The sequence below is a fragment of the Cutaneotrichosporon oleaginosum genome (genome assembly GCF_008065305.1).
Source record: "Cutaneotrichosporon oleaginosum strain ATCC 20508 chromosome Unknown ATCC20508_contig03, whole genome shotgun sequence".
Classification (NCBI taxonomy): Eukaryota; Fungi; Basidiomycota; class Tremellomycetes; order Trichosporonales; family Trichosporonaceae; genus Cutaneotrichosporon; species Cutaneotrichosporon oleaginosum.
In genome coordinates, this window is record NW_027072172.1 from 757,783 (window position 1) to 780,170 (window position 22,388).

General features: G+C 59.3%; 10 protein-coding genes across 10 annotated transcripts; 6 read left to right on the plus strand and 4 right to left on the minus strand.

Annotated features, from left to right (window-relative positions):
• Positions 1-2,582: 2,582 nt before the first annotated feature.
• On the plus strand, positions 2,583-3,098 carry COLE_03479 (uncharacterized protein; the record flags this gene model as incomplete). The annotated part of the gene is made up of 1 exon (XM_018427405.2): positions 2,583-3,098. One exon carries the CDS (start codon positions 2,583-2,585, stop codon positions 3,096-3,098), a length of 516 nt encoding a protein of 171 aa, XP_018279227.1.
• A 1,910-nt stretch (positions 3,099-5,008) lies between these two features.
• Positions 5,009-6,685, plus strand: COLE_03480 (uncharacterized protein; the record flags this gene model as incomplete). Its single annotated transcript, XM_018423050.2, has 1 exon — positions 5,009-6,685. The coding sequence occupies one exon, from the start codon at positions 5,009-5,011 to the stop codon at positions 6,683-6,685; it is 1,677 nt and encodes a 558-aa protein (XP_018279226.1).
• A 249-nt stretch (positions 6,686-6,934) lies between these two features.
• COLE_03481 (uncharacterized protein) lies at positions 6,935-8,129 on the minus strand (the record flags this gene model as incomplete). Its single annotated transcript, XM_018423049.2, has 2 exons — positions 6,935-7,523; positions 7,564-8,129. 2 exons carry the CDS (start codon positions 8,127-8,129, stop codon positions 6,935-6,937), a joined length of 1,155 nt encoding a protein of 384 aa, XP_018279225.2.
• A 715-nt stretch (positions 8,130-8,844) lies between these two features.
• Positions 8,845-9,091, plus strand: COLE_03482 (uncharacterized protein; the record flags this gene model as incomplete). The annotated part of the gene is made up of 2 exons (XM_018425344.1): positions 8,845-8,880; positions 8,915-9,091. 2 exons carry the CDS (start codon positions 8,845-8,847, stop codon positions 9,089-9,091), a joined length of 213 nt encoding a protein of 70 aa, XP_018279224.1.
• A 910-nt stretch (positions 9,092-10,001) lies between these two features.
• Positions 10,002-11,783, plus strand: COLE_03483 (uncharacterized protein; the record flags this gene model as incomplete). The annotated part of the gene is made up of 7 exons (XM_018423048.2): positions 10,002-10,106; positions 10,144-10,261; positions 10,311-10,677; positions 10,722-11,135; positions 11,184-11,450; positions 11,488-11,653; positions 11,697-11,783. The coding sequence occupies 7 exons, from the start codon at positions 10,002-10,004 to the stop codon at positions 11,781-11,783; spliced, it is 1,524 nt and encodes a 507-aa protein (XP_018279223.1).
• Positions 11,784-12,059: 276 nt separating this feature from the next.
• On the minus strand, positions 12,060-12,632 carry COLE_03484 (uncharacterized protein; the record flags this gene model as incomplete). The annotated part of the gene is made up of 4 exons (XM_018425765.2): positions 12,060-12,152; positions 12,185-12,355; positions 12,409-12,576; positions 12,609-12,632. The coding sequence occupies 4 exons, from the start codon at positions 12,630-12,632 to the stop codon at positions 12,060-12,062; spliced, it is 456 nt and encodes a 151-aa protein (XP_018279222.1).
• A 538-nt stretch (positions 12,633-13,170) lies between these two features.
• On the plus strand, positions 13,171-13,596 carry COLE_03485 (uncharacterized protein; the record flags this gene model as incomplete). The annotated part of the gene is made up of 2 exons (XM_018423047.2): positions 13,171-13,418; positions 13,500-13,596. The coding sequence occupies 2 exons, from the start codon at positions 13,171-13,173 to the stop codon at positions 13,594-13,596; spliced, it is 345 nt and encodes a 114-aa protein (XP_018279221.1).
• A 133-nt stretch (positions 13,597-13,729) lies between these two features.
• COLE_03486 (uncharacterized protein) lies at positions 13,730-16,811 on the minus strand (the record flags this gene model as incomplete). Its single annotated transcript, XM_018426638.1, has 8 exons — positions 13,730-14,768; positions 14,804-14,982; positions 15,023-15,122; positions 15,159-15,473; positions 15,508-15,671; positions 15,709-15,844; positions 15,901-16,023; positions 16,057-16,811. The coding sequence occupies 8 exons, from the start codon at positions 16,809-16,811 to the stop codon at positions 13,730-13,732; spliced, it is 2,811 nt and encodes a 936-aa protein (XP_018279220.1).
• Positions 16,812-17,159: 348 nt separating this feature from the next.
• Positions 17,160-18,465, plus strand: COLE_03487 (uncharacterized protein; the record flags this gene model as incomplete). Its single annotated transcript, XM_018423046.2, has 7 exons — positions 17,160-17,287; positions 17,332-17,396; positions 17,431-17,487; positions 17,531-17,687; positions 17,722-18,170; positions 18,204-18,336; positions 18,369-18,465. 7 exons carry the CDS (start codon positions 17,160-17,162, stop codon positions 18,463-18,465), a joined length of 1,086 nt encoding a protein of 361 aa, XP_018279219.1.
• Positions 18,466-18,535: 70 nt separating this feature from the next.
• Positions 18,536-21,115, minus strand: COLE_03488 (uncharacterized protein; the record flags this gene model as incomplete). Its single annotated transcript, XM_018421345.2, has 6 exons — positions 18,536-19,655; positions 19,691-19,780; positions 19,821-20,382; positions 20,418-20,486; positions 20,521-20,654; positions 20,697-21,115. 6 exons carry the CDS (start codon positions 21,113-21,115, stop codon positions 18,536-18,538), a joined length of 2,394 nt encoding a protein of 797 aa, XP_018279218.1.
• Between the last annotated feature and the right edge of the window lie 1,273 nt (positions 21,116-22,388).

Below are 22,388 nucleotides of genomic sequence, written 5' to 3' on the forward strand. Positions count from 1 at the left end.
GGATTTTACCAGCAATATCCCTCCACCAACTATGGCCCCGGGCACCCATTCCCTCGTATCCTTAGGAATTCACGGAAGGGGGGAAGCCGTGCTCGGAACTGCTGTAGGTCGGTTCGAGGGCCTGCGTACAGCCTGGAATCCTACACGAGGCGCTTGTATTCTGCCACGCCTAGGAGAGCTCCCAAGATGGAAGCTCAAGTTCAGCGGGGCAAGCTCTGAGTCGTGCTATCGGTAGGATAGGATACAGACGAAACAATTGTTACAGTACGTCTACAAAGTAGAGGTATTATATACAAGTTGGTACGTCTAGAAAAACTGCAGAACTGCAGCACAGTGAAGAGGCTCAGTGTCATGACAATGACATGTACTTCGATATGACTTATTTCGACATGTCGTGACAGATTCCGGGCTGCAAGAAAGGCAGTAGATGGCAATCTTGGAGGCATCCGGGCTGCCCGGGGTACGGTAAGCTCCGGGTAGTGGTTGTAGCGTGGCCTGCTCTGCGATTTTCGTACGGCCCTCAGATCCCATCACCTCGTACGAATCTGTCGCCCTGGTGATCGCAACGATTACCTGGAAGGAACCGTAGAAATAACGCTGCTGGGCGGCGAACTTGGCACCAGCGGTACCCATATCGGTACCGCCTGTCCAGTATCGTCACATACACTGGCGACGTTGTGAGTGAGCATACTGACAAAGGAAGGTACACAAGGTCAAACCACTCAAGCGTACACGGACAAGTCTTGATGAGCTGCAGAAGAGAGTGTGGTAATGCCTTGTTGAAGAATGGTAGAGGAAATGCATGACAGTGTACGAAAGAGATATACGAGCAGTACAATGCAGATATAGAGATCACTACCGAGTCTGCTAGAGCGATCCCCCTTATGTAGCCGTCCTGTGAGGTAGCGGCATGACGTGCGTATCGCGGAGTCTACATTCGGGTATCCTCCCAGGTAAAGTCTTCCTGGCAACAATTCGATCAAGCCTAAGCCGGCGACACTCCGCAAGCCGGTCCCCTTCCTTGCCCGGACTCCTCGATACGTGCAATGGCAAGAAAATGGATGGAACACCCTCTTGCCTGTCGTCGTGGCGTCCTCGGTCGGGTAGGCTCGTCTGCAGTCCACGAAGCTACAACGTAGCGAACTTCTGAGCCTCCTAGGTAGAACGTTGCAACGAACACTGATTGGCTGCAGTGGGTACATTTTGCAGAGCATCGAGAGCTATCATAGCCCCAGAACACTGCAGCCCCTCAGCTATGGTGTTGGCTCGCAGGTTGCCAAAAGCATCCCACCACAATGCCGATCGATTCTGCAAGGCATCGCAATCAAGATTCAGAAAGTGTGAAGAGTTAGAAACAGCAATTGACATGACCTGCATTGGCCTTGTACTCCCCTGAGACCCACACAACCACAGCGTAAGCCATCCGTCCGTCCAGTTGCTCGTCCAATCTCTCCAACAAAGTTGGGCAGGCTCGCTAGCACGGATGTAGTGCGGGGGATGCCTACCGCCCGATATCTGATGATAGATCAATCTCGCACGCTCGCATTACCCATTTAACTCGCGCTCTGGTTCCTAGCACGTAAGTAGTGCACACGACGGTTAGGCGTCATTGATCATTGAGGCTTTCACATCCATTGTACAGTATCCTCACGATTGCCGATCGTCGATCGGCAAGGAATGTGGGAAATGTGGGGCGCACGTGCAAGGGCCGTGTGGCGTGGATCGACGAACGCAGTGGATTTGCGGGTGCAGATCGACAATCACAGAAGTAGAGGAAAGGGGCTGGGGAGCTGGGGCGCTGATGTACTCCTTCCGCACGTTCGATCGACAGTTGGCACGGGGCCGGAAGATGTGCGCGGCGTGCGACACGGAGGGACCTGAGGAGGAGGACTTCACGACCCTACAACCCCACAACCCCGCGACAGCGTTGGGGTCCGCCGCGTCCATTCTCCCACGGCGGCAAAAGCGAAGCGCCTTCTGGCATCAGGTCGAACTGGGAGTCGAACCCAGGCTACAAGAACTAATGAATCAGAATCTTGTGTACTGACCGTTATACGATTCAACCGATGGTCATGACGGGAGATGAGCCCCAGTGCCGCCGCCCGGCGGCAGACACGCGAGAGATGGGCGGCGACGATGTGGCGGGCGATGAGCTGGTGCATCGGACAGCGGGGCGCTGACGGGGAGCGGGCTGCCAGAGGCTGGCCAATGCAAGCTGGGCGTTACCGAGTGTTCATTCCGTAGTCGAGTCAATGTAAGCCTTTACAGGTGGCGCAAGGCGGCTGGTGGAGTATTATCTGCGGCGTGACAGACAGGCGCACCGATGGCTGCGGCACGCCTGGTGCTGAATATCTCGCGAAGACGCGCTGGGCAAACGGCACAGCTGATCACGTCATCCCATCACGCGCCACTACGCGTTCAGACGTGTTTTAATCTGGCGACATGAGCAGTGCCGAGGCGTCACGACCACGAGCTGGTCAAGACACTGCACGCCGTTTTAGACCGTTTTTGCCTCGCTCTCTTCGCCTTATGTCTGACGACTTCGACTTCGGCAACGCGGCCCCTCGCGGCGACGACTCCTGATGTTTCGTACCCTGTGGAAACTCTGTAGATCGGCAGCGGCATGTCAGTCCATGCCGTTGCTTACGCCAGCACAGGCGGATAGAACAATGTCGACGCGACCGCGACGCGGCGCGGATATGGCATTCCGTCAACCCAGGAAAGACGAGATGCCGCGCTCTGTTAAACATGAGCGGAGGATGAAGCGAACTCCGTTCTCGTCAGCTTATGAAGTGTTTCCACTTTTGTGCTGTGCTTCCGTACTTGGCCCTAAGCCGGGGTCGCGTAAAAGACTGACTTGCAGGACTCCAATGAACACGTCCAGATCTGCGTACGCCGGGCAGCGCCGGTTGATGTCCCGCCATAACCTTGTTACCCTGCAGCGATCTGTCCTGGTGCTGGTCCTTACCATTGAGCTGGCCCAGGGTGTCGGAACGCTCCGGCGTCGCGTCGCTCACGTACCTCTCATGTACCTCAAGTCACGTCCGTGTCCCGATTCCAACTCCTTAGGGCGAGCGAGGAGGGGGAGGGAGGGATGAGGAGAACCAAGCTGCGTCGGGGAGCGTGCGCGGTAATGAGGTGCGAGTTACACCGCGCCATCTCATCATTCGCGCCATCTGTGCGGGGCGCTCGCCATCAATCGACCATACGAGCCACTGACGCACCAACCGTGCAAGTACCAGCCGTTTATAAAAGACCCCCAAACTGCTCACACGAGCATGTGACCGCTGAGTGCAGACCCCATTTCTCGATGCTGTGGGGACGTTTCGCGTTTTGGAGGATGTCTTGCAGTGAGGTTTACGTTGAGGAGGAGTGCACATGACCGTGAGGAGGGCAGACGATGCGGTCATGGCGCAAAGGCGCGAGAGGGAGAGTGGAGAAGAGCCTCGAAGCGGGCCAGAGGCTGGCTGGGCCTCTAGGAGAGGCAAGGGGGAGGGAGCAGAGCCGCCACAGAGATGGATGTGGATGATGTTTATGATGAACTGATCGGAGGTGGCAGATTGGCAGAGGCTAATTCCGGTAATTGCAGTGCTTTGCTAGACACGTCCCATGGGACTCGGTGGCGGGCGGAACCAAACAACTCACCCCGTCAAAGAGTTTCATCCCTGTCTAGGACCCTGAATCCAGGGCAGTCACCTGCGGGCGCTCTGTGGGAGCTGCGGGCTGCGGACGCAGACGACGCGCTTGCTTTTCCTTTTGCTCCCTCCTCTTCTCCTCCGACTCGGTACTCGTACTGCCAATGTCGTCGCTCCACTCCCATCGGTTGGTATGCACATGACAGCAAGCCCTCGCTCTCTCGCTCTCCGGGCAACTTGCCCCTCACTTATCCCTCGCCTGCCCCCTCCCCCGCTCGGAATCTATCGACCCAGCATATGTACTCGTTGTAGCAGGCCGGGTTGTACGTCGAGTGAACAGGCAACAGTGGATGGTGGGAGGGGTTGGAGATGTCACGGCACGACCGAGAGTGACCTTTTCCCCTGATCTTGTCACTTTGCTCTCGTCGCTGTCACTCAACAACCATTTCTCTTGCCTCTTGCTCATACACCGCCTCACGTCTCACACGTCTCACTCGTCTCGCTGCTCAACCTCAACTGTCACCCCTCGCTCACTGTACATATTCCCATTGCCACCGTCTCCGCCGTCCGCTTCGCCCCTTGCTTGTTCATTTCGCAACAAAATACCCCTCTACATCCACTCCATCTACTCCATCCGCTGCATCCGCTCCACGCACTGGCTTGCATCATCTCACGATCTGCATTCGCCAGCGTGTGTATAATAGTCGTCGAGTGCACGGCCCCCCACCCCCCCACGCCACGCACACACACTCCACTCGACTCCACCTCCACCCCCTTCTCTCGGCAATCAGCGCTGGCCGCTTTCGTCAAGCAAAACAACCTCCTTCTGAAATACTCTCTCCTTCACAACAACACAATATCCATCTCATCCTCTGCCCTCGCTCCACTGCTCTTGCCCTGTCCGCCCACACCGCCCGCCCACTCCGGACAACGCACGCCGCTGCTCGGTTCGACTGACGCCACCACCCGCCGTCTCCTGTCCGGTTGTCGCCCTCGAGGTCCGTGATCTCCACACAGACCTGCAGTGACAACGACGAATCTGTGCCTCCCGTTGCGCAAGGACGCAAGAACACTGCTTCTCGCTCCTTCTCCCTCTCTCTGCCCCCCACTGCCCGCCCCCCGCCGCCTCCCGGACGCCTACCGCCTGCCGCCGGTCTCGCTACTCTCTCCTCGATCCATTCCTTGCACCACACTTGGTTGATACCTCTGCGAGCAAAAGTTTCTTGTCAGCGCGCTCCACAACAAAGACAACGTACCACTTCAACGTCCGGCATACCGGTCACCTCGACAACCCATAAAAGTCTTCAGCGTTACAGTCACAGTCAAGCTCTTCACCTGCTTCAAAAGGCCTCCTACCGCACACCAGCACTATAATGGTCGGCAGGTTCTCGCTCCCGAGCCTGCCGAGCATCCCGGCACTGTCGGATCTGCTCGATACTTCGCCCCAGGTCTTCTATCCACCCTCACGCCCCGCCTCGCGCTCCTCGACAACCGCAACATCCACCGTCTCCTCGTCGACCGTCTCATCATGTCCATCATCGCCCCGCCGGCGACCGGTGCCGTTCCCGGATGACCGCAGCGTCCCTCCATTGCCACCACCGCCGTTCTGGGCTGGTGCAGCACATCCGCATACGGACGCACCACTTGGCGCGCGCGAGAAGCCAGTCAGCCAACTGCCTCGGCGGTTGTCGTCTTTGGACCCAGCCGGCGAACAGCAAAGACGGCCGATGCGCCCAAGTCACCGGAGAAGTCATAGCGCCGCCCCCACGTCCTTCACGTTTGCACCTTCCACAGCGCCACCATTGCGCGTCGAGACGCGCGGATTACACCCGTCTGCGTCAGCCGCCTCCCTCCCAACTCTAGCTGAGGACGATGCCGCAAGCGCAAGCCCGAGCGTGCTTATGCCTCCACCACCTATCGAAACTGAGCGGCCAGCGAGAGGACACAGCAGACGCTGGTCGTGGATGGAGCCGGCGCCTATGGAGACTGCGCGCCGTCGAGCCCAGTCGAGCGTGACAATGACCAGCGTTCCCGGCATTGGGACTTTCGTCGAGCCCCCGCTCCCAGAACGTCTGCGGCGGAGACACTCGCAGATCGTCGGCCTCCCGAGCGCCCCGGTTCTATCGAAACCTCCGACACCAGTGTGCCCTCCGACTGTTCGCTCACGCCGCGGCAGCATTGCTTCTATCACATTCCCAGACGGGGTGGTGGCTTCACCAACACCAGTGCAGTCCTCTATAAGCGTGAGCGACGTGGCGGCGCTCGCCACCTGGTCCGAGGAGCCGGTGTCGCCGAAGCCTTCCCGGCGGCGCGACTCGGTCGCCAGTCCCAGCGAGAGCCTGCGCGCACGCCTGCGCACACTCAGCAAGCTTGAAGGACGAGAGTGCCCATCCACGCCACCACGGCGGCGCAACACCCTCGCGTCACCGCACAGCACAAACGTCACCCCCGGACACGGCACTCCCGCGACGCCCGGCAGCTCGACGCCCACGACAAGCTCGCACTCACACATGCCGCCGCCGTCGCCGACGCCGACACGCCGTCGCATCATGCATCGGCACACACTCTCGCTGCCGTTCGGCGAGGACTCGCGGCCCACGACGAGCCGGCTGCGTCAGCCCGCGCAGCTTTCCATGGCGCCGGGACTTGAGGACCTGCCGCACCGCCCCCGCTCGCGCCCCGTGAGCATGCTCGGCCCGCCGTCGCCCCTCCTCGCCTCGTCCCCCGGCAGCCTCGTGAGCGACACCGGCTCGTCCTCGCCGACTGCGAGCATCGAGAGCCTCACCCTCTCGCCCGCGTGGCTGAACCTCAACCTCACGCTGTCGGCACAGCAGAAGCGCTCGAGCGTCAGCTCGGAGCGCAGCCGCGAGCGCGAGCGTCACGCGAAGCGCAGCTCCATTTCCAGCATCGCGTCTGCCGCGTCACGCCGCGGATCACATGCCAGCGCGTACGACTGGCGCCGGCCGCCGCCGTCCGTCGCCCCCCGCCCGTCCGTGTCTGTTTCGGACGAGGCTGAGGGCGAGCGGTTCCTCGACTTTGATGATATTTAAATTGCGCTTCCTGTCCATTTCTTTACCTACACGCACGTCACGTTGTTGTACATGACCCCCACGATTGAATGCATGTTTGTCACTCGGCAGAAGGGAGGATTCATACATCTCCGTGGGCGCACAGACGGCTGACCCCGCCAGAAGTCAGAAGCCAAGCGCGGACACGTGTGAAGCGCTACTCACTTGAAAACATACACACACGTAGACAACACTACAACGCGGAGCAACGTAGGGCAAGATACACAGCGACTACTTCTTGGGCGATTTGAAAAATGAGGTGATCGACTTCTGCCCGCCCTTGTCCTCCTGCGGTGCGGGCCGCGCAACCTTGGTCTGTCTCCCCCCGCGGCGCTCAGCCTCACGCTTACGCTTGCCTGGAGCGCCCTGTGAGCTCTGCGAGCCCGCCAACTCGGCGTCGACGTCAATCACCTCCGGTGTGGGGTTGACGTCGAGACGGGACTCGGGCTTGGCCTCGTCCTGCGAGGCCTCGAGGGTAGGCTTGGCGTCGGGCGTGATGGTGGGCGAGGCGTCTGCCGCAAGATCTGGCTTCGCCTCCGATTTGATGTGTGGCTTGTCCTCCTCCTTCGTATCTGGCTTGGCCTCCGCCTTGACGTCCGGTTTAGCCTCTGCTTTGACAGTGGGTCTGACCTCCTCCGCCTCTCCCATCAGGTCCGCCCTCGTGACGGGTTTCGGTGGCGGCTTTCCTGGCGCCGCCGATGCCTTCTTTGGCGACTGCTTCGCAAAGAAGCTCTTGATCCCGTCCTTCCTCTCTGCTACGGGGAGTATGTACGAGGGGTCGCTCTTGCCGATCTTCCCTACCTCTGGGACAACAGGATACCTTTTGTCAGCTCTAGACCACACGGCTGGCAGAGACTCACGCCGTAATGCCCTTGTAGCTGACAAGCAAGTCGGCCGTGCCGCCCTTGCCCTCCTTCCACCCCTGTGGCTCGACCCCGAGATCCAGCCAGCGTTCCACATCCTCCTCACTCGTGAGGATGCACGGCATCCTGTCGTGCAGCCAGGCGATGTCGCCCGCTGGTACCGTCGTAAGGATCGTGAATGTGCTCAGCGGCACGGGGTTCCCGGTGGGATAAGGTTCCCGGTCGTCGTCTGGCCCCGGCACGAACTTGGACGGTACGGGGTCGACGTAGGTGACGGAATCCCACAGCCCAGCGAAGAAGAGTATTGGCGGCTCGCTCGCCTCGCCACCTTCGGGAAGGGGAAGGCGGGCAAAGTGCGCGACCTTGGAGCTCCCCTTCTTCTGCCACTCGTAATACCCCTGTGCCGGGATCACGCAGCGCTTGTATCCTTTAAGCGCGTGCCACATCCCAACCGACGACGGGTCGATGAGCGCCTCGGAGCGCGCATTAATCGTGTTCAGCGGCCCGGTTGGTGGGTGCTTGGTCCAGTGCGGGATGAGGCCCCACTGCATGGTCTCAATCATCGCCCCTCCAGTCGCGGGGGTCGCGGCGGAGAACGGGCGCCCGCTGTCGGGGAGCAATGTTGTAGCTGGCGTCAGAGCTGAGAGAGACAGGCGGAACTTCACCTCGGCCAGAAGTCACGTTCGCGCTCCCACTTCAGCCCACAGGTGCAAGCCACTTCTCCTTCCGGGCCGCCGCCTCGCAGGCGCATCGGGCGTGACCCTTGACCGCCGTCGTCATCATGGCCGTCGCCGTCGCCGTCGAAGCGCCGGGCGCGGAAGAGACGGCCATACTGCCCCTGCAAGTCGTTGAGAAAGGCGAGGTGCGCTGCGCCCATTGCGTAGCGTCCGCACATTGTGAGTGTGAGTCAGTGAGCTTTGAGCCTCGAAGGGAGATGAGAAGGAGGAGGTGCCGACATTCCTCGACGCGTCCGGTACAGTCACCCCAAGTGGAGGTGCGGAGAACGCGGAGAACGAGGATGTCCACTCCGCCCACGTGCAACGTCATTCCAAGCCACGGCGTAGCATGACGTCAACGAAGATGTGCGCACACCATGCTCCACTCGTAACGCTGACGCCGAGCGCCGAGGTCATCGAGCTGCGCTTTCGAGCAGCCCGCTCGCCACTCAGCTAGCAGCATATATGGTGAGCGCACACAGAACCTCGATTCCCATCTCCTCTCTCATCTTCATCTTTTTCTCAATCTCTCATCAACTTTACTCAACACCAACCAAGCACCATGTCTGACCTCGGCCGCCGTGACTTTAAGGACAAGGTGGGACTACCTCCTCATTCAGCACTGACTCCAGATCGCCGCCAAGCTTAAGCCTGAGAGCCAGAAGACCTTCACCGAGAGCGCAGGCGACAAGGCTGCCGGCAAGATGGACGCCGCCGCGAGCCGAATGCAGCCGCAGCACCACAAGAGCCTCACGCAGAAGATCGGGGACGCGTTCACTAGGGACAACTCGAACCGCCGTGCGGTCTAAACATGTGCCGCGTCTCGGCAGTCCCGTTATGCTCACGCCTGGTCGGTGGATCTGCGGAGGATAGTAGCGAGTCGGTATAATCGCGGAGGATAGGTCCGAGGACGACAGTTCGTTTCATGTCTATTTATGCAGATTGAGTTTTACGGCCTGGAGCCCATCACGACCTATCTCGATGAGACGGGTGATGCTGATGGCGAGCGGGGCTTCTCTGCGGCACGAATGGCGGGGAGGGGAGAGGGGGGAGTTAGTGATAGGAACGGACATGGCTAACTATACCACGATGCCCGTCAACGACGCAAGCGAGTGCCGGGGGAATCGCCGAGGCCCCGAGGGATAGCCGAGGGATAGCGAGCGAGGAACCGGCATGGCGAGCAACATGATGCACGGTAATGCGGTAGTACGGGTGTTCGGTGCAGGGATTAGACACTAGTAATATGGGAGGTTGGCAGCTATATTACAGGTGTACAGACAACCGCGCTATACCCAGTGTCCGTGTGATCGCGTGTGCCTCGTGTGACTCGGCCTACTGCCGGACATGCCGTGCACGGGGTGCGGCCAACCGTGCGGGACTTCCAATGTTCTATGCACCGTACATCCGGTAGATCGCCTGGCCGCGTCCAGACCACATCATCAGGTGATCCACATCCGTGCCAGTCATGCCAGTCAGCCATAAAGCCATGGCGCCGCCGGATCCCGGAGCAATGATGCAGCACTTGTTTGATCCACCTCATCTTTAAACGCAGCACGCGGCACGCGGCAACGCTCGCGCCCTCCTCGCCTTCCCCGTCGTTCACACTTCGCCCCAGCCGCCCCGAGGTCGAGCATTCCATATATTGTCCCACCGCCGTGAACTGGCCATCCGTCTCTCTTTATCGTCCTCTCTCCTTCTCGTCCTTTCCTCGACTTTACGATGGCAGACTACTCCAACGCCGAGATCTCCTCCCACACAAAACCCGCCCTCATCAACTATGTCGCGGCCATCTTTGCAGCCATAGGCTCGTTCCTCTTTGGCTATGTGCGCCCAACCCCCTCCCTAACAAGGCTGACAGCAGGACTCGGGCATCATCGGCAGCGTGATCAGTGAAGGCTACACCCATTTCTGGGACTACTTCAACCCCAGTGACAGTGTGAAAGGCGCCATCGTCTCCGTGTTTGCGGGCGGGGCATTCTGTGAGCTCGACTCAGCCGGTCTCTTCCATGGGCCGACCGCTGATCCCAGTCGGAGCACTAGTTGCAGGCCAAACCGCCGACCGCATCGGCCGCAAGCGCACGATCCAGCTTGGCTCCCTTATCGCCATCATTGGCTGCACACTCCAGACTGCGGCGATCAACAACGCAATGCTCATCGTGGGCCGTCTCATTGCTGGCCTATCCATCGGCGTCCTCTCGATGATTGTGCCCGTCTACCAGGCAGAGCTCTCGCCACCACACGCGCGCGGCCTTCTCTCAGGATGGACCCAGTTGATGATCTCGGCGGGCTTTTTCGTTGCCAACTGGGTTGGCTTCGGTTGCGAGAAGATCAATGGGCAGGCCCAATTTCGTGTACCTCTTGGCATCCAGATCGTCCCAGCAGTATTCCTTCTCTTGTAGGTCTTCGTCTTCTGACCTCCTGGGAGTCCACTAACACCAGGGGGATGTTTGTCCTGCCCTACTCGCCCCGCTGGCTCGCCTCCGTTGGCCGCACCGACGAGGCACGCGACACTCTTATCCGACTGCACGGCGGGCGGCGGAATGCGCGCCTCGACGTGGTCGAGGCCGAGGTTCAGAAGATGCTCGCTCAGATCGAATGGGAGCGCGAGAACGTATCTACCAATTACCTTGATCTCATTCGCAACCGTCCTAACCTTCACCGTACGCTCTGTGGCGTCCTTGTCCAGGCCATGTGCCAGTGGACGGGCGTTAACGTGAACAACTACTACTTCTCGACTATCTACGGGATGCTCGGCTTCAGCGGGACGCAGCAGCTCATGATCTCTGGCATCTCGGGCGCCTGGGGCATGATCGTGACCTGGATCTTCATCACATTCATCGTCGACCGCATCGGGTGGGTGATGCTTTTGAGCTGAAGTTAAGAATTCGAGGCTGACTCCAGACGTCGCAGACCGCTCATCATCGGTTCAGTGCTGCTTGCAGTCTGCATGGCGCTGCAGGCCGGTACAAACGCGCCGTTCTCGAATGCCAAGTCGCGTGGCGAGACGTACGCCAACAAGAGCATGGGCATCGCCGGCATCTGGGCCGTCTTCATGTTCTCGTGGTGCTTCTCGTGGTCCTTCGGCCCCGTGAGCTGGATCTACCAGTCTGAGATCTTCCCCATGCACATGCGCGCGCTGGGAACAAGCGTGTCAACGGCCTCCAACTGGTGAGCACAGCGCTGATTAGGAGCGAGCTGACAGCAGGCTTAACAACGTTATCATCGCTCAGATCACGCCCTTCGCATTTGCCAAGCTCGGCTGGCGTTACTTCCTCGTGTACGCGTGCACCTGTGTCAGCAACGCCATCGTCTCGTACTTCCTCTTCCCCGAGACCAAAAACAAGACGCTTGAGGAGATCGGGTTGCTGTTTGTGAGTTCCCCTCGATCTTTAGCGTGGCTGCGCTGACAATCAGGGCGACAAGGACGTGTACGTCCATCGCCCGACACTGGAGAACGAGAGCAAGTCGTCGGTTGAGCATGCCGAGCACATCTCTGCTTGATGGACAACCTGAAGTGGACATTAGTAGCGTACATTGTGATCATGTGTGTTTTTGTAGTGCAGAAGACGTAGCGTGTGAGTGCATTGTGTGTGGTGGTGGGCATCAAATCGCAGTGGATAGCTCCACGAACTTGCCGTGCTTGTCAAGCTCTGGCCCAGCAGCTGACAGTTTGGTGTCACCAGTTGCTGTATCGCCGGATCGCCGGCACGCCAGCCGCATGTTCTTCCGATAAACTGCATCCTTACGGTGCATAGCACCCCCTCAGCTTCGACCGTCCTAGAGCGCAGCCTCAACGTCCGAGACCTTGGTCGAGCGGGCAGGGAACCACTGGATTTTGCCTCCAGGCCGAATGAGGAACTTGGAGAAGTTCTAGCATGAGCTCCGTCCTGCAGCATTCTCACCCAGTCGATGTCCTGGACGGGCGGCTCGGCATGGCTCTTGAGGTACTGGAACAGCGGCGTCGCCTCGGGGCCATTCACGTCGCCCTTGCGCGCAATGGGGAAGGTGACGCCGTAGTTCCCCTGGCAGAAGAGGAGGATCTCGTCGTCCGTCCCCGGCTCCTGCGCCTTGAACTGGGGTCAGCGCCTCCGTCTCGCCCCTCTCTCTCGAACACGGCAGCACCCACCTGGTTGCATGGCTGGCCGATGATCTCGAGCTTGCCGGCATACTTCTCGCTGAGCGCCTGCAAATCCTTGTATTGCGGGGTGAGGCCGCAGCGGCTCGCGACGTTGACGATGAGGATGTTTTTGTCCTTGTGGTCGCCGAGCTTGAGCTCGCCCTTGGACGTCTGGAGCTGGGGTTAGCGGAGAGAGCGCTGCAGCGCACAGAGTACGAGTACACGTCGGCCATGGTGCGGTAGGCGCGGGCGAGGCGGGATGGGAGGCGTATGGATGGGCGGAGAATGGCGACGGCGAGTGCTGAGACAGTGAGCGTGATGAGCGGAACGCACGTCATCTCTGCTCATGACATGAGTGACCGCCGGTGGAGGCCGAGGCCGAGCAATCTGCCCCCGGCCGGAGCCACGTGACATTATTTGAGCTGCCACGCCACGTCCCTGCCCGTCCCAATATCGCGATCATCTCAACCTCCGTCTCTCCATCATAATCACCATGGTACGTGCCGGCGTGCGCGACGTAGCGACGGCAGACCGCTTGCTGATCCCAGGCCGACGTTAAGCGCCCTACTTCGCCCGGATCCGCCGCCTCGGGCTCGGCCTTTGCCGTTGCGCGCCCGCACGGCGCCAACGCCGTCCGGTGAGTCCTAGTCGCGCGAACGCGTGTCGGAGTAGGAGTCGATGCTGACGCTGTCCTCTTCTGATATCGCACTGCGTTGATTGCTGCACCCCGTATTCCTCCACGTCTCCGCCTTGCCTTCGTCGTCTGGTCGCATGCCGCGTCCGTCGCTCGCCTTCGCTTCATCACGTTGTGCCCTCACTCGCGCGCCCTCGACGACTCCAATCCCCGCGTCATTCGCGCATTCGCGCCCCTCGAACGCTACCCCCTGCTTCGGATCCGCATGCAGTCGCCGTGCCCCCGCTGCCCCCCGTCCAACGTCGGCGCGTGCGGCCGGCGCCGGCGGCTCGAGCAACACCATGCTCAAGCTTTACACTGACTCCGGCGATGTTGGCCTCAAGGTGTGAGTGTTGTGCGATACAGAGAGAAGCCACTTCTGCTGCCAGTCCGCTCCCAATTTTGTTTTCCGCCTTGCTAACCCCAGCGACCCCTTTGTCGTCATTGTTCTCGCACTCTCCTTTATTGCGTCCATCTTCTTCCTGCACATCGCCGCCAAGATTGTGCGCGTTTTCACGAGCTAGATCTGGGTTGTACATGCATTCGTTTCGTGGCTTCTAGACCACGGGGTACAACGTTGTCACAATCTTTGACGAGCTGATTCTCTGATGACCTCTAGGTCTATCCTCTAAACGTCGTCCGCGATCCGCGAGCAACTCAGCGGTTCATGACTTGCTGCAGCAAGATGCCCGCCCCGCGCAGCAATCCTCGTTCCCCTTCAGGCACGCTGTCGTCGATCTCGACACGCCGGTTCCAGCCCATCGCCTCGGCCTCGCCGTCGTCCTCGTTGCTCTCAGCCATTGTTGCGAGCGGCCCCTGTGGCTGTACCACACCAGGAAGAGAGTGCCACTTCATCTCGGGAGACGTCGATGGCGGTGAGCGGATTGTCTTGCCGGGGTGAACGCCCAGTCCCAGCCCCCGACCCCCATGGTACATTGACGCCCCAGCGCGGGGCGCGGGCTGCCCAGAGTGGGGTACAGCCGCCATTAGCCGATCGAGGAAGACCGACGACGATGGGTCGCTGGGCTGCCAGTCTGGATGCGTGGCCTTGAAATGCAGGAAGCTCTTCTCCATTTTGTTGTCGTTAACGTTGCGAGCAGGCGCGGGAGGAGCTGTGGGCGGGGCGGCCGTCGCGGGTCGAGCGCTCAATCGCCTCCCCATACCAACAGGCGTTGTCTCCTCCACTGCAGCGGCTGCCGCAGCAGCTTCCGGCCCGATGTTGCCAGGCCGATGGAAGTCGAAGACGGCAAAAGAACACACAAAGCCGAGGTCCTCGACGTGCACTGTGAACTCACGGAAAAAGTCGATGATTGCGCCGCTGGATGGTGCCAGGCTGAACCAGAGGATGAAAGGGGTCAGGAGGACCGAGACAATCTCCTGGACAAAAATCATGACCTTGAGCGCAAATAGCTGGCCAAAGTCCGCCAGCACAGTCGGCGAGTGTAGTTTGCCTTCCCACTCGAGTGGAAGGTAATGCGTGTATCGAACAACTTCGCGCATGAGATATTCCGGGTCGAAAACAAGGGTGTCCTCGGGAATCATTCCGCGGGCAACGGCCATGATGATCCCAAAGATGCCAAGGTAAAAGACGACAGATCGGTGCGGCGTGATCTCGAAATTGAGCGCCAGGTCGGTGTCGAGGATGGATACGACAGCGAGCACGGCGGCAAACGCGCCTGCAATGAAAGCGACAAAGCTGGAGTCAGTCAGAGTACCGAGCCGCGCACTTACCGCATCACTAATGCGGTGCGCTCCTTGGGGAACTGATCAATGTACTCCTTCGCAATGGGGTAGCTCTGGTTAAGGCGGCGTTCAAAGAGATGAGGAAGCTCGTTGAACTCGCGGAACTTCCACTGCGCGTAGAGGGTGTACTGCCGGCCGCCCATGGAGGAGGGATTTTTGTGATACTCCTGCACCGTCAGCCCGATGGAGAGGCAATACAAAGCTTACCTCGAAGTAGCGGAAGAAGGAGTAGACGAGGATGTACAACACGATCACCGGCGCGAAAAGAAGATTAAGCACGCCCGCAAGGGCAAAGCGGCGTTGAAGACTATGGTCAGCTCCCGAGAATAATGCCTTAGCTCACATCTTGACCAGATCTTTGCGGCCCTTGCCATGCACCACCTCCTTGCGCACTTCGCCCGTGGGCCCGAAGAGGAACGAGAACAAGCAAACCCGGAGATTGTGCTCGAGGGCTAAAGTGAGGACGTTCCCTCCGAATGTCAGGTACTGCATCTCGTCCATTCCGGCAGTCTTGGGAAGCGTTGCCTGTGGAGGTCCTCGAAGGAGGGCAGGCGGGAGGACTTTTCGCACGGATGCGGGCAGCGGGATGCGCACGCGTAGATCCAACAAGTCCTTGTTGAAAAGCGCGATGAGGTAGTTCTCTTGACGCATGACACGGCTGGTATCAGCGCACGGCCCCTTGAAGAGCTCACTTGGCGATGTCATGCGCGTCTAGCTTGGCCTTTGGCTCCCCGCGGCCTACCATAGTCACCAGTGCATTGGCACCGCCATTAGAAAGCGAGGTGACAGGGTTGTCCTTCTTTACGTCGTTGATAAGGCGCACGATCGTAGGCCACGGCACGGTCTGGATGTCGGACTGGCATTAGCCAACCATTGTGGGATTTTGGGCTTACATCTTCCACGCCGAGCAAGTAAGTGTAGAAGCGCCACAATGCGTTGAGGCGCGGGATGTTTCGGATAAAGAACATGAGGCGCAGCACGAAGAACGCACACCCGGAGATGAAGAAGACCCAGTTAAAAAAGCCGCCGCTGTCGTCAGCCAAGCAGCTCACTATTTCCGCTGCTCAGCTTACCGTATCATGCACCGGCTAACAAGGACATCGTTGAGCCGCCCATGCTCGCCAAAGTCTGAGTGAAAGCTGAGCAGCCGCCCATAGTCGACGCAGCTCGTAAGAAACTTGAAGAAGCCGATCACGAAAGCGATCGTACTACTGTCAGCTGGTTCGACTATGACAGCTCACATCAAGTTGAGAACCTGTGCGAGCACGATGCACCAATACCCCTTGTTCTTGTAGTACTCGTAAACTTCCTGGAGGAAGGCATCGAGGTTAACCACATTCGCCCACGCCCACAGCGCCTGATTGTACTCGCTCAACCCTGCCTTCCTCACGCTCGGCCTTGACCGGTCAGGCTCGCCGCTGGGCACGGAGTAATACTTGTGCTTTCCTCGTCCCTTAGCCCGCCTGGAGGGTCCCGGAGTGGGCGGAGTGGGAGGATGAGGTGGGGCGGGGTCGGAAGTGCTGCTCGGAGTTGGAGGCTCGGTTGACACCGTGGCGGTGGAGGCGTGTGACTCGACGCGGTGCAAGTCCTGTAACGGCGCTTTGGGCCGCTCGGGTGACCCTCGCCGGCTGGGACTCGAGCTACTGGGACTTGGCCGCCGTCTCCATGGTCCCGGCGAAGGACTTGTAATGCGCCCCTTCCCCTTTATGGCACTCGCCTGGAAGAGCAGCGACCGCGGCGGTTCGTCGTCGCTGCTCGTGTCCTCGGCGGGATTCCTCCCAAAGGGGTCGCGCGGCGTCGGTGTCGGTGATGTCGGTGGCGAGCGAGTCACCGTATCACTCTGCAGTTCACGGAGCAGTTCTGTGCTCGGCGAGTCCAGGGGGTCAAGAGGGACCCTATCCCTTGACTGTGAGCGGTCGCGGGGATAGGATGACTGGGCGACGGAGGCGTAGGGGTTGAGGAGATTGAGGAGGGAGTTTGCCGGAGGGCTGGGCATTGTCTCCTCGTTACACGGGCTACGGAGCGGTCGATGGATGGCAGATGACGAGAGGGATGGCGCTTGGTGGCGTGGAGAGACATAAAGACGACGCGACTCGGTGGCCACGCTCGCGCGGTTGCTGATGGTATGGATGGTGACGCACCCCGCGGGGTCGGGTGGCAAATGACGCTCAGCTCACGCGAGGTTAGGCGTACCAGTCCCTTTCTCATCTGCGTGCCTAGATTGATTAGGCGTCCGACGCGTCGCGCGAGATGAGCTGGATGACTGTATGCGCGTCTGATGATTTGGTCTTGACCTTCCTTCAACTCCGCTCACATCGATCACATCTCGAGTATGACAGAAGCCATGGACATCGACGAGCCCACACCGGCGCCGGCTCCACCCGCCAACGCCATGGCAGCGCTCATGGCTGGTGCTAAGGCTAAGGGCAAGCAGAAGGAGACCGCGGTGGACGCGCGCGAGGGCCTGCCATGGTGCGTCATCACATTGACTGGGCATCGGGGTGAGCTGACAACAGGGTTGAGAAGTATCGTCCGGAGAGCCTCGACGATGTTGTATCGCACCAGGACATTACTGCTACATGTGAGTAACTTTGTGACGACATGGCTGACGACAGTGGAGAAGTTCATCGAGGCCGGCCGATTGCCACATCTCCTTCTCTATGGGCCACCAGGTGAGATCCTCAGCGACTAACGAGGCTGACAGTCTAACGGTAGGTACTGGAAAAACGTCCACGGTGCTCGCACTCGCACGTCGACTATACGGCCCAACATTCAGGAAGCACATTCTTGAGTTGAACGCGTCCGACGACCGCGGCATCGACGTCGTGCGTGACCAGATCAAGAGTTTTGCGGCGACCAAGGTGCTCTTCTCGTGAGTTGTCCTGTGCAACAGCGCTAACGCCCAGCAAAGGTGGTTTCAAGTTGATCATCCTCGACGAAGCAGACATGATGACCCAGGCTGCACAGGGCGCCCTCCGCCGGGTCATCGAGCAGCACACAAAGAACGTGCGGTTTGCGATCCTCTGCAACTACGTGAACAAGATCACACCGGCCATCCAGAGTCGTTGCACGCGTTTCCGCTTCTCCCCGCTGCCAGAGAAGGAAGTGGCGCGTAAGGTCGATGAGGTGGTTGAGAAAGAGGGCGTCACCTTGACAGCGGACGGGCGGGCAGCGCTGCTGAAGCTGGCGCGCGGCGACATGCGCCGTGCACTCAACGTGCTCCAGGCGTGTCATGCTGCGTATGACAACGTCGACGAGACGGCTGTGTACAACTGCACGGGCAACCCCCACCCAGAGGACATCAGGGCGGTTGTAGAGAGCATGATGTCTGACGAGTTTGGGACAGCATTCTCCCGTGAGTTACTGCTGCAGCACTCGCTAACAGAAGGCATCACGGCTCTCAAGGCCGAGAAGGGTCTCGCACTGCAAGACCTCATTGCGGGCGCTTACGACTTCCTAGAGACAGTTGAGCTGCCCGTTCAGTCGCGAGTGTACCTCCTCGACCATCTCGGGCAAGCAGAGTACGTTCCCTGCGCCGGATGCGCTGACGCAGACATCGCTTGTCTCTCGGTGGCTCAGAGAAGATGCAGCTTTCGGCATTGCTTGGCGCATTCAAGGTCGCCGTCGAGCTATCGCAGAAGAAGGCGTAGATCCGGCTTCAACTGTATATGCATGCACACTGTAACGTACAATCGACCTCATTACACAATTAGGCTGGCACTAGAACAAGAAGTCGTCGTCGTCGACCGTCGCTAAGAACGATGGCGCACTGTCGTCACGGAAAAGACCGCCGCTCCGAGGTGGGGCTGGGCCAAGCGAGCCCATACCGCCGAGAGAGCCGCGGAACTTGGAGAACTCCGATTGCAAGTCGCGGTTGCTCCCACGCATGCTCATGCTGAGCTTGCTGAGACGAGTGACCTTCGGCCCAAAGTCGGCGTCGAGACTCTCCCGCGCGGCTTTGGGGAAAGCCTCAGAGTCCAGCGTGGGCAAGTCGTCGTCCTCTCCTTCCCCTTCTCCTTTTAGCGCTTCCGAGATCCACTGGATAATGGCATTGACCTTGGCCTCGGCCACGTTGCAACGCATCGCCATGTTCTTGTTGCTCTCCGTGAGCATGCGGCAGTTCTCGTCGAGACGCAGCGCATACACCGTCTTCACGCGCATCTTCTCCTCGAGCCGCTGGTACTTGTCTGTCCACTCGCGCTCGACATCTTGCTTGACCTTGCGCGACGGTTCGCGCAGGTGTCGCTCGTAGTCGGCCGCAATCATCCGCAGCTGACTGACCTCCTCTTGTAGTTCGAGAATTTTGGCGTTGGGCTCCACAGGCCGGGCGTCCAGAGCAGCCTTCAGTCGCTCGATCTCCTCAGCCTGTTCTTGGGCCTTCAACTCCGCCTCATGCAGCTGCTCGCGGAGGATGGCCTCCGGTTGCGCCATATCGACATGGTACTTCAACTTGGCAGGGCTGAGAGGTCGTGCGGCGGGAGTGCCGGGCACGGCCAGATTGTCGACAGAGGACGAGGTCAGAATCAAGCTCATCAGCTCGTTGAGACGCGATGACATCTCCTGGCTCTTGGCGTTGTCGCTCTTGCTGGACATGGAGGGGTTGTCAAACTCCCTCTCGCGCAACTGTGATTTGAGGTCGGCGATCTCGTTCTGGTACTGTTGAATGAGTGCCTCGGGGTCTACAACCTCCTTGCGCTGCGCCGAGAGCATGACGCGTTTGAGGCCTTGGGCAAAGTTGAGGGTGGAATTAGACTCAGCCATGTTGATAACGGCAGGCGAGATCGTGCAGATGACAGAGATTAGAGCGTCGCCCGAGAGCGATGGTTGCAGCAGACGAGTGCTGGTTATCAGCCGAAGATGTGTACATAAACTTACAGCTTGCTGTCGCGGTAGGGGACGTGCTTGACGTCGCGGTTAGACGCCATGTCTGCAAGCTTCGAGATGACCAGCTTCAGCGTGAGCAGCCTGGTGTTAGTCACGTTGCGACATCGCAGCTGCAGCTTACGACTGGTTGATGTGCCTGCCCTCGACATTGCGCTCTTTGGAGCTAGTGTGCTTCTCCGAACCCGCCAGGTCGATGATCGACAGAGTGCTGATGCGGGTCGCCTTGTCGCGGCCCGGCGTCTTGGATCCGTCCATGCCCGTACGCGACTCAATAGTCATTCTGAACACACAGTGAGAACGGGACGAGCGTGCGTTCCAGTCGGTGCCGCCGACTTTGCGACGCTCCTCGCCCATGCGCAGAAGTCTGCGCACCTCGTCTTCTGTGCGCACACCGCACTCCGTAAGACCGTTGATGACAACCTCGCCCTTGCGCCGGCCTTCGCTGAGAGTGAGCTCCCGGCCGTCAGGTGAGAGAAGGTCGATGATCGTCTCATTGTACAGCTCGAGGTACGAGGCGCGGAGGAGCCATTCACGGTCAGGGGAGGCGCGGATCTGCTGGAAGAGGTCGGCAATGGCAAGCGGAATAATGCCGGGGCTGTGCGGAGCGCCCGTCAGAGTGAATGTCTTGCCCGACGCCGTCTGTCCGTATGCGAAGATGACGGCATTGTAGCCCTCCATAGCAGCTAAATGTCAGCGTGTAGTCACCGTGACAACTTACAAAGGACGTGCGCTCGGGCCGCCGTCGCGTACGTGCGCGCGTTATCAGTCTCAGGATCGATAATACGGTCTGTGATGAGCGTGACGACCAAACAACAACACACCAAAGAACCACTCCTTCTTGTCGCGGGCGGCGTCGCGCACTACTGCGGGCTTGATCATGCGTAGGTCGTATGCTGGGGTGACCCATGCGATCTGAGAGCTTTGTCGAAGCTCAGCCTCCGAGGGCGGCCGCACACTTACGATTAGCCAGCGTTTCCTTTCCTGCTTGTGAACTTACCGGATAGACACGAGGACACGCTCGCTCTTTGCAAGGCTTGGGGTCGGCTCCAGGTTCTGTAGCACGTTGGCAGTGTGGTTGGACTCGTTGGTCCACACATCCTTGGTGTCAATGGGAAATGGGATAGGTCGCCCCTTTGACGGCCCGTTCGATGACCCAAGCCCCGACGCAGGTTTCGGCTTGACGAGCACCCGTGGCCTGGCCTCGGGGGTGGTGGGGGCCTTGACCTTTATCTTGGGGCGATCCGGCGCGGGGCTGAGCATAGAGGAGGGAGAGTCGGGAAGGTTGTCGTTGTGCGAGCCCAGCGCGGCTCGGGTAGTGCCCAAGACTCTAGGAGTGATGGCCGACCTTGGACGAGATGACATCTTGACCTGTGGTGATCCCGTGGGCGTTGCGCGTGCAGAGACGAGGGACGACATCGTCGATGCAGTGAATGTGAGATCGGAGGGTGGGAGATGTGTGATTGAGGAGAGATGGAGAGATGGGGAGGGCAATGTAGTGGAGTGACCAGCCACCTGTGTGGACACAAGATGCGAGTGGGGTGCGAACGACAAGGCACTCTGAGATGGGCCCGAGGCGAGGTAGAGTTGGCGACGAGAGGAAAAGAGCAATGTCCAGAGATCCAGAGAGCAGTTGGAGCGGCGAGAGCGAGCGATAGAGGCCAAAGAGAGGAGAGAGAGTGGCCAAACAGAGTTTGCTCGGGTGTTGGATGGACGTGACTGCAAGACGTCAAGCCCCAGGGATCCTCCGGTCAACTCCATGTTTACGTTCTTCTCCTCCCAACCCTGTGGAGAATTTGGTTCCGTCAAATCATTCGCGTCCCGCCTCAGGCCCTGGACTCTTCACCACCATACATGGACTACATCTGGGCTTGGAAATGCATACGTTGCTGAAACAGTCCACTCACCATCATCTGTGGACTTGTTCATACGGGCACATCCGCGCTCGCCGTAAATGGTGAAGTCGCGTCCGACTGAAGAGGCAAGTGCGCGCCTGCTAACCACGTAATGACCATCCCGCCTTGTTACGGCAGCGCGCTCTCCGATATCTGTCTCAAACTCTCCTGCCCGAGCAACTATACCGGCCTCTGCATACCCCTCATATTGCGCACTGCAATGTCTGGGCTGGGCGCAACACTGTAGGGAACACAGTGAGGTTCCCAGCAGAGGTAGCGGGAGAATGATGCCGTCAACAAGCGACATATGCAAGAGTGTTCAACGATTAGTAAATGCTGGGCATCCTACTCCATCATCATATTACGCTGCTGGCTATTGGTAGTCTTGGATCGCACGTTTCGACTCCTGCGACATTTTAACTACGTGTTTAAAGAACTATCCAAGATCTCGGAGGTGAAAGGCTGTTCTAATGTACCAGTCCGCCAGTGGGATGGAAGCACGAGGCTTCCAGTGAAAGAGGTCATGAACCAATCTTGTGGCATACCTGGAGGCCGATCTGGGGTGTCGCCCGCTGGTCAACATGCTGCTTGGCACCTGTTCCACGGTGTCGGAAGATTCACACCTTGATTGCAGTGGCATAATCGATGGAGTCACCGCACGGTAAACGTAGACTCCATCTAGCTGTCGCATGTCGGTCGCATGTGACATGCTACCAGTCGTGATTTTCCACATGGGCGACGTCGCTCGGCGACCTTCAACCACTGTCCGTACACGTCAAAATTTACGTCTCGCAACT